The sequence below is a fragment of the Myotis brandtii genome, unplaced genomic scaffold, assembly GCF_000412655.1.
Source record: "Myotis brandtii unplaced genomic scaffold, ASM41265v1 scaffold344, whole genome shotgun sequence".
NCBI lineage: Eukaryota > Metazoa > Chordata > Mammalia > Chiroptera > Vespertilionidae > Myotis > Myotis brandtii.
Window position 1 is genome coordinate 6051780 of NW_005363247.1, and position 10365 is coordinate 6062144.

At 37.2% G+C, this 10365-nt stretch overlaps 1 protein-coding gene across 1 annotated transcript in view; it reads right to left on the bottom strand.

The window, feature by feature from the left end:
- The window catches only part of KIAA0825 (KIAA0825 ortholog), a 365931-nt gene that overhangs the window by 233811 nt on the left and 121755 nt on the right, over nucleotides 1-10365 (bottom strand). Inside the window, exon 13 of the mRNA XM_014543966.1 lies at nucleotides 1769-1879. Coding sequence (XP_014399452.1) covers nucleotides 1769-1879 — 111 coding nt within the window. The remainder of the gene's footprint in view (nucleotides 1-1768; nucleotides 1880-10365) is intronic.

Genomic DNA, 10365 nt, shown 5'->3' on the forward strand with positions numbered 1-10365 from the left:
AGAGAGGAAGGGAGAGGGATAGAGAGTTAGAAACATCGATGAGAGAGAAACATCGATCAGCTGCCTCCTGCACACTCCCTACTGGGGATGTGCCCGCAACCAAGGTACATGCCCTTGACTGGAATCGAACCTGGGACCCTTCAGTCCGCAGGCCAATGCTCTATCCACTGAACCAAACTGGTCAGGGCTGGTTAATTCTTTATGATTGGATTTATTCCTGGAAATGGACTTGCTGAATAAAGGGGCATAAATGTTTTTAAGGTTTTTAATACAGCTTACTAAAATGCCCTCCAGAAGCTTGTATCAAATTACATTTCTACTATGGTCTGACTAGCCACCCTATGTTTTAATCTTTCTGTTAGGATAATACTGGAGATTGGTTGCTACACAGAGCAGAAAGAAATGTCTTACTACATTTATGCTGGCTTTAGGTATGAAAAAGAGAAAGAACTTAATTATAACAAGTAGCTATTTGAAAGGTAGAAAACCCATTTCTATGCTGACTTACCAGGCCTCTAGTTGTACTGAACAGAGCAAGCCTAGAGGTGGAAGTCTTATAGGTTAAGATAAAAGCAGATAATACAAATGGATTAAAACAAATGTGAAAATAATATGGAGAACAAACATGTTTAGAAGTTTGGGAACTCATCAAAATGACCAGGTTGTTTGCTTAACTGATACTGTAAAAGATCCAGTTGTTTAATTTGTTACTTTTCCAATAATGAATATTAAAATATTGGCTATTGAATTCTCAATGACATAAGTGTGTATTTACATGCAAGTGGACAGAGTATTGAGGGCATTCCACTTCTAGGAATCAATCCTAAGGAATTAACCAGAGATGTTGAAAAAGTTTTACATTTAAGTGAAGTAACAACAATACATTGGGGTCTTTGAAGGTAAGGTCTGTGTCTCATTGATCTTGGAGTCCCCATTAACTATATGAGGAGATGCATGTAACAGGTAAATCATACATGTTTGCTATGTCTATAATGACTTTGTGTATAAGATTCTCACAACCCTCTATTTATGGGTGGGACTCTTATTCCTCAAGATATACAGTCAGACAATTTAGATGATGAAATCACTGATAATGTATTTCCTAGATGAATCAAGAATGTATGGGGATTAACAATATGTCCTTTAGCTACACATAATATAGTTACTCACAGATACCTAGGAAAGATACTTTCTAATGATATATTTAGCAAAGAATCAAACTAATTTTCTACATGATGCCACAAAATGTCATCAGATTACTCTGGAAGTACATTTCATGCTTTAAATGACTTTTCTTATATTTACTAGTAAATTACTGCTAATAAAATAATAAAAGTGAATTACCCTATCAATAATTTTAAAAGTTACTCCTCTCTCTACTTTTACTAAGGATCTGAGTTAGTTACATGAATTAATCAGTTTTGCTGTCTTTTTTGATAATTAATTGGAGAACTGCCAAATCCCCAGTTATGGGTCAAGAAGGATGAATTTTTAAATGACTAGGAGATTAGCTAAAATAGAACTAAACTCCAAAAAAATAACATTTTCCTGCTATTTCAGTAAAGCTATAAGTTAGTAGAATAATTAGGAGGCCTGTGCCTTGGATATTTGATCTAAAAAAAAAACACACAATACTCTTTACTTACCTGTGGTATTATAAAAATTTGTAAGTTCTTTTTGTAAGATGCACTTACCTCTGTGGATAAAAGTTTCCATTAAAGTTTAAAAATATAGATTTATAACTAGGATAGCATTTAGAGGTTCTCACCTGAGTGAAGAAGGATGGAAATGCGATATGCAAGAAAGCCAATGTAATGGTTGCTTAAAAAGTGGTTTTAAGGAATCTGAAGCAGAATCATCTATGTCATGCTGAAAGGCCCTGGGGGAATAAAAAAAATTATTTCAGGGTATACCAGAAGCATTAACTATGGAGACAATGGCAGTTTTTATTTTTACTTAGTATTCAATGGTAATGATTTTTTGTATTGTGCTAGAATGGACAATGCATCCATATCATCCACTTGGGATTTATGCCAGTAGGTGAGTCAGAGGCCTCTATATAACAATCCTTACACTTGGGAAGGTTATGACAATACCATTATCATTTAATTTTTTTAAAACTCACATTATAAAATTTGTCAAAAATAAATATTTAAAGAATAATAGTACAATGAATACCTCTTATCTCTCCCTCCTCAACTTGGATCCAATAAATGGCAATATTTTGTCACATTTGCTTCATTAATGTAAAAATGTTTAGCATAAAGGTTCCTCTTTTTACTCTTTAAAGAGATTTACAAAAACTAAACAATTCATGAAAATTTATAATTAATTTTGTATTTTCTTAGAGGCCTACAGAGAGCTTGTAAATAAGAATTTAACTGTAAAATATTTGATTTTTATTTCAAAATGTGAACAATTTGGCCAGACTACCTGGTCTCCAACTATCTTTGGAGAATTGACATTTTTCTAGATTGGCCCAAATTCAACAATATATCTTGAGGTAATATGAAAGGATTTGCTACATAAAATCTTTAGTAGATAGTCTGGTTAATAAAAAATTTATAGTAACAGGAGGCTGTATTTGCCCACATGGAGTTAAGAGCGACAATGGGACCACTTAGAAATGGAATTGTTTGAAGTGGGACTATTTCTCTTTCTATAAAGTATAGGAGCAATAGCATCTTTTAGATAATATGCAGAATAGAATTTCATTGTGAATGCCAGTCCCTGTTTTTTTGTTTCACATCCTGCTTTTTGTGCCTTTGCATTTTCTAAATTTGACTCTCTCCTATTTATCTTGTCAAGTAAAACACCTTCTAATTAAATATACTTAGACTTTTTTATACTTTTAATATATCATCTCCTCTTTGAAAGCCATTTCCTCACTAATTTTCAAAATAGAACAAAACTCCTTAAATAGGTTTCAAAATCAGGTGGTCATATATCCACTCCATGCATTCCATTGTGTGAACTAGAGAGATAAGCAGAAGCTAGTCAGGATACCAGGATATGCTTTTCTAGGGAGTCTGGATTTTGCATCAGCAATGAGCATTCACTGAAGTGTTTATAACATCAGAGTGACACCACCTATTTTACATTTTAGAAAAGTCACTTGAATACAAGTGAGGAAAATAGACTAGTGACAATCAAGGTGGAGGAAGGGAGATAATGAAGATGATACTGTGGTAGACAGATAGAAGATGGCAAGGTCCTAAAGTTAGAAACAGAGGAGATAGTGAATAGGAGACAAACGTCAATATAAATTAAATTAATATGGTTAACAATATTCATCCCCTAATGACATGTGGTTGGAGATGGCATGAGGGAAAAGCAGAAGTGAGAAGAATTGAGGAAAAAGATCTGTAAGATGACTTGCAGATATTTACTTAAGTTTTAGATATGTTGAAGGAGCTGCAGACAGTTGAAGTACATTCAAAAAGAGACATACAACAGGAATTTGGATTTATTAATCTAACCTATACAAGAGACATCTGGGTTGAAGATACTGATGTGGACATCATTAGCATGACAGTGAAGCCATGGGAATGGATGAAGTCACCCAAAGAAAGAGTGTAAAATGAAAAGATGGTTAAGGAAAGAACTCCAGAACACATTGATATTTAAAGGGTGAGGTGAGAAAAAGCAGCACTCAAATGCAACCAAGAGGGAATAATCAGAGAAATAGGCAAAGAACCAGAAGACAGTGACAATAGGGAAGCCAAAAAAAGACAAATGGCTCATAGTGTCAAAAGATGCAGAGAGAATAAGGAAATGGAGAAACAAAAATTGGAGTTAGTGATTGGGTATGCATGGATAACCTGATCCATGCTGTTCATTTAGCAATATGAGGGCAATTGCAGTGATGCAATTCTGTTAAAAGTCTAAATGATGAATGTATTGAGTGAATGGTAGGTGTCAAAGTGGAGACAATGAGCACAAACTATATTTTTAGGAGGGAAAAACAGTAGTCAAAAAGGGATACATTTTAATGCAGGAGAGGTTGGGGAAGAACCAAAGTAGAAAGAATATTCTAACATTGTGGAATAGGATGTAAATGTGGTTAGGTGAAAATATTTGCTTTGCTTGGGAAAAGAGATACATTGATCACCTATCAAAGGATATCGAGGTGAGTAGGGATCAAGATAATTATTACGAATGGAGATGAGAAGTTCAAGTGCATTCATGATGGTCTGGGTTTTCTCAGAAAAGTACAGGGGCAAGGCCATCTGCTAACAAATAGTGGGATGGGGGCTAGTAGGGGGTTTGACCAAAGAAGGTGATGGAACAGGTAGCTCTTTAGAGATTGGACAAAATGGGATTTTATATTGTCAAAAGATATAAAAGGACAGCTGAGTGCTTTTCTGCCAGCAGTGTTCCAGAGTCTTGGGTAGAGAGGCCAAGAAGGAGAGGTGCAGAGCAGGAACATGCAATAGCCAGGGGGCTAGAAAAAAGGAGGGACCTGGTATAAAATGAGAGGAGATGCAGCAAGGGGTGTGGAAAGAAAGGGAGTCTCAAAGGCAGTGACAGACTGGGGGGAAGCATGGGACAAAAGAGAAGGGGCTTGGTGTGAAAGAGCAGGAGGAACTGGAGACCGTAGGATCATAGTCTCTGCCTACTTTGCCTACCTCTTTGAGCTCTTTGCATAAATTCCCATGTGTCCAGTTATTTGGAGCCACCCTATTTCTCTAAGAATAAATACCTTTCCTAGAATGTGCTCTCTGTCATGTTCAGCTAGCCACTGAAGATCATTTAAAGGCATGCAGGAGCTCTGGAGCCAGACAGCCTGGGTTTGCACCATGAGTGTGCTTTTTATTAGATGTGTAATGTTGTTTTTCAATTTATTTCACTTCAGTTTTCTCATTTGTAAAATGGGGATAATAATAACAGTCACCTCAGTGTGATGATTCAGATAATGCATATAATGGACTTAGCCAAGTGTGTTGTATATAATAAGGACTCAGTGTATGTAAGGTATTATTGGTATAATGACAGTTGTAAATACTCCTTACGGTCTATGACCATCTCTAAACTGATGTGAAATTGCTAAAAGTCTAAACGGTTGCCTAGTTACAGTTTTATCCTCAAGTTTAGAAAAATAATGGAGGATCTAATAATAATGGAATGGTTATTGGTGCCAAATTTTCTTAGACTACAAACCACTGGCAATCTAATACTTCCCAGAACATTTCTGCCAGTACCTAACCTCTTTTACTTCACTGATGGTTTCTCAGTTGTACTGGTAATAGTAAGATTATTTGGCTTTAAGAAATGTAATGGCAGATGTTTATAGTCTCAGAGGGGGTGGGATCTGTATGAGCATTTAATTCCACAGCAAGATCCCAAATTAGTTTCATTATTCTGGAGAGTATAACAGGGTGGAAATTGGCCCACAAGCCTCAATGGGAGAATGAAATGATGAGCTAGCTATTAGATAACCTCTAATGATATTCTCGTATGCAGTTAAAAGAGAGGATACTCTAAATAATTCATAGTGAAGAGTAAAATACAATTGTATGAGCTACGGAATTATATTTTTCACCAGACATAAAAGAATTTTGACACAGCAAACTTAAATACTCCTTTAAAAATAAGTAATTGTCTATTGGTTGAAGCAGACTACATGTGCTCACATTCCCAAATTAGCATATTGTAAAGATGGCTTTGTTAAGGTAGTAGAATGAATATGGGGACATTCTTTGCCTTTGCCCTTTTCCCAACATCAGCTAACCCAGGCCCCTTCTCTCCCATTAATATCATACTGCCTCTGGTCTCATCACACCTCACCACTTGAGCACTCTACCCCAGATTCAGCCTCCTGGTCCTCAGATATACAATTATGCTATCTTCCTTCCTTTTTTGCATTAATAAATTGATTTATTCCTTGGGCTTATGCAGCCAGCTGCTAGAATGAAATAAATCCAATGCACATAAAAAGTGAGAACAAGTGATAAACTAAAGAGCTGGCTGGGTTTTACGCTTCTCTTATGCCAACCTGCTTTTGGCTGCCCTCCCAGTAGAATTGTGTCTCAATATATAATGTTAATGAAATAAACCTCCAACATGGAAACAAGGCAGCCCAAGGGTCAGGTCAGATGTCTTGTATCATCTGTGCCTACCACAGTGCCTGAGCCATTAGAGGTGCTCAGTAAATAAAAATATCAAGAAGTAAAACTGGTTTGAAACTAAACTATTGAGAAAGCCCGGAATACTTGAGATAACTGAGGCCATGGAGCCTTTCTGATTGCCTTAAAATCACAAGCAACTAATCACGAATACGTAGAGACAGCCAAATTCAATCTACTTTACCATTTTAGACATGATATTAAGTCACTGCTTTGCTTTCATAAACCAGTGTTACCCCTGGGACTGTAAGTAGTTGCCTAAATTTCATTAAGTGAGAGAAATAAAGATACATTTGAAGTAAAACACGGTTCCCCATATTTCTTTTGCCCCCCTTGGCTTGTGTTTCTCATGATGAAAATAACTCTTCGAGGTTAGAAAATGATGAATTAAAGTTAGAAAATGACTAGCACAATGCTTGGCCTATAGTCTACCATAGTAAAGGTCAACCATAGTAATTACTGGTTAAATAAAAAAAGAAATATGAATAAAAGGTATTGTCAGACCCTGCTTAGCAGAAAGGAGGATGAATTTGGGGGCCATCTGTGAAGAGCAGTCTTGGGTGGTACACAGTCAAGGGGCAGGTTGAGAAGAGAACATGGTAGAGAGATAGAATAAGACTTGACCCCTGAGAACAGAGCAGAAACCAGCTAGTCAAAGATTCAGAACAAAGGCATTCTCAAAACTTAATTACTAGCCTTTTACCAGTGTTTTTACCCTATTAGGACCATACATAAAGCTGTTTGATTTCAGTGTTGTGGGTTTTTAAAAATAGTAATATTCCCTTAAAATAATGTTTAGAGGGAATGGGAACAAAGGGAGTCAGTCATTTAATCTTAAACAAAATAGCAAAGACAAGAAACGTCACTTTCTGGATTATTTTGCATTCTGCAGACATCATTTTTTTCTACATTTTAAGTATTTGTTATTTTTATTTCCATTCAGTCTTTACTCACTTTTAACAGCTTATTGAGTGATATAATTCACATATCATGAAATTTGCCCATTTTAAGTGTACAGTAAAATGGATTCTAAGATATTTAACCTTCACCTCTATCTAATTTTAGAACATTTTGATTAGCCTCAAAAGAAACCCCTGCACCCATTAGCAGGTACTAACCATTCTCCCTTTTCCCCCTGAGCAACCACTAACCTACTTTTTGTTTCTATGGATTTGCCTATTCTGGACATTTCTAGTAAATTTGTGCGCTCTTATGTCTGGTTTTCTTCACTTAGCATGTTTTTGATTTCACCTCTGTTGTAATATCTATCAGTACTCTATTTCTTTTTATTGCTGAATAATATTCTCCTATATGGATATGCCACATTTTGTTTATCCATTCATCAGTTGATGGGCATTTGGGTTCGCTCCACTTTGTTCTATTATGAAAAATGTTGCTGTGAACATTTGTGTGCAAATCTTTGTGTAAACATATGTTTTTATTTCTTTCGGGTATAAACCTATAGTAAAATTGCTGAGTCATATGACCAAATGCTCAGCATTTTACTTATGCATATTCTATGCTTTCCATTTTCAGGAAGTACCTAATTGTTTTTCCAAAGATTTCCAGACACTCTGGAGGTGTAAAAAACAAAGTTTTAGACCAATATATTTTGTTTTGTGAGGGACTGTGAAATAGTTTTTAAAAAATAAATAACAGTCCAGCCAGCATGGCTCAGCCAGTGGTTGAGCGTTGACCTGTGAACCAGGAGGTCACGATTCGGTTCCCTGTCAGGGCACATGCCCAGGTTGTGGGCTTGATCCCCAGTGTAGGGTGTGCAGAAGGCAGCTGATCTATGATTCTCTCTCTCTCCCTTTCCCTTCCTCTCTGAAATCAATAAAGATATATTTAAAAATAAATAAAAGCCTAAGAAGAACATAGCTTCAAATGATCTGGCATGAGTTTGAAACTAGAGACACAACATTGGGATACCTTGGAATTTAGTCATTCAAAAGCCATATGAGTGACACCAAGTGAACTCCAAGACAGTTCTGCTGCTTTTGGCTTAGTGATCTCCATTCTGACCTAGTTGTGATGACTTCAGCCTTTGCCTGGTACATTGTATATTCTTTCATGTTATTAAATGTTAAAACACTGGGGACAGTATACCTTCAAAAAGTTTCCACTTATAAGAGTTTTTATATGACACATCAAAATATTTTTTATCATTAAAACTTTTATCAGACTTCCCGAAATTATTAAAGACAGGTTATTTCCTCTTTTGCAGCATTGCATTCCTTGTGTTTAATCACAGGGGCGAGGGAGGCAACAACATTAGTTGAGTTGAAACTAAATTATAAAATTCTAAGAATTAATTTGTTAATTCGTTATGTACAAATTAAAACTAGCATTCTATGCCGGCACAATATGATACGAAACCATTGTCTGAGTGTATGTATGAATGCACATTGACTACACTTCCTAATGTGTAGTTTAACGCCTTTATGAAAGAACTACAAGTGATACGCACTTTGGAAAATACATGGTGAATATTTTATGTTTCAGCAGGTCTCTTTCCCTAGAGCCGTGGTTGGCAAACTGCGGCTTGCTAGCCACATACGGCTCTTTGGCCCCTTGAGTGTGGCTCTCCCTAAGCCTTAGGAGTACCCTAATTAAGTTAATAACAATGTACCTACCTATATAGTTTAAGTTTAAAAAATTTGGCTCTCAAAAGAAATTTCAATCATTGTACTGTTGATATTTGGCTCTGTTGACTAATGAGTTTGCCGACCACTGCCCTAGTACTGAAGGCAAGGAACATTCTTCCTCTGAAAAATAAGTGAAACTTGGATCTTTCTTAGGATTTATGCATTCACTTTGGGAGGTAGAAGATATTCAGGGCTGTGATTCATTTAAATATATGACCAAGTGGCCTGTGCTTTGGGGTCTGAGTGAAAGCCTTCCACGCCAGCAGTTGAGCTTTGCTAAAAGGAAGTTATTGGTTCTACATCTAAACACCCTCAGATGTCTGCCCTTAGTTCCTATGATTTGAACTAAAGAGAAAGAGGCAAGGAGCTGGCTTCTATTATCCTGAGTAGGCAGCATATTTTATCAAAAGGTGTATGGACTTCAGGAAGAAGAAAAACTACATTTGAAGGAGCTGACTCGACAAGTAACTTAAACTTGTGAGCCTTTCTTCATCTATAAAGTGGGTATAATAACACCCCACTGAGTTATTTTGAGAATTGAATGCAAAAATGTTCACAGGAATACACTGCACAGCATCTGACACACAGTAAGAATACAATACATTTTAGCTTCTTTCCTCTGTCATTTCTCTAATAGAGCAACTCTGGAAAACTGTAAATGCATCTTTAAAAGCATTCTCCTAAAGTTTGAGAAATGACAGTCCCATCAGCAGTCCCAGCTGGAGGACAGCTATCAGCTGCCCCGGTGGCAAGGTACCTCCTGAGGCAGATCTAGAGCTCCAAGGGCAAAACTCAGAGGCCTGGAGGCAGCCAAGACGTGAGGGAGAAGCAGCTTCCAGAGCTTGGAGAGAGAGAGTCTGCCCTTACCAGCCCTTCTTTGGGAAAAGGCCATGTAAACTCCCTCTATTCCTGCAGACCAAGGAGAAGGTGAGACTTGGACCATGAGAAGACAGAACATGGCCTATCCTTTAGAGCCGTGGTCGGCAAACTGCGGCTCGCGAGCCACATGCGGCTCTTTGGCCCCTTTAGTGTGGCTCTTCCTAAGCCTTAGGAGTACCCTAATTAGGACAGGAGGAGGGAGAGAGTTTATATAGTTTAAGTTTAAAAAATTTGGCTCTCAAAAGAAATTTCAATCGTTGTACTGTTGATATTTGGCTCTGTTGACTAATGAGTTTGCCGACCACTGCCCTAGAGGGCAAACCTAAAGTACTCCTTTTACAACATTATAAAAGAAATTTGCTAAGGAGGGTAAAAAAGAACAAACATTTTTGCAAACAGGTTTCATTCTTCCTGAAAAGATTTTAAAATCATATATTCCTGACCTGGGATTTAGTGGTCGTATACTAAACTCAGAAAGAAAAATACATTCCATTTATCTGTCAGAACTGCTTGGAATAAAGGCAGTCACCCTCCAAAAAGGCATATTACATGGAACCGTGGTCAGCAAACCGCAGCTCGCGAGCCACATGCGGGCGCACACGTACAGTGCAATTGAAACTTCATGGCCCATGCACAGAGGTCGGTATTTTGTGGAAGAGCCAGTATTTTGTGGAAGAGCCACACTCAAGGGGCCAAAGAGCCGCATGTGGCTC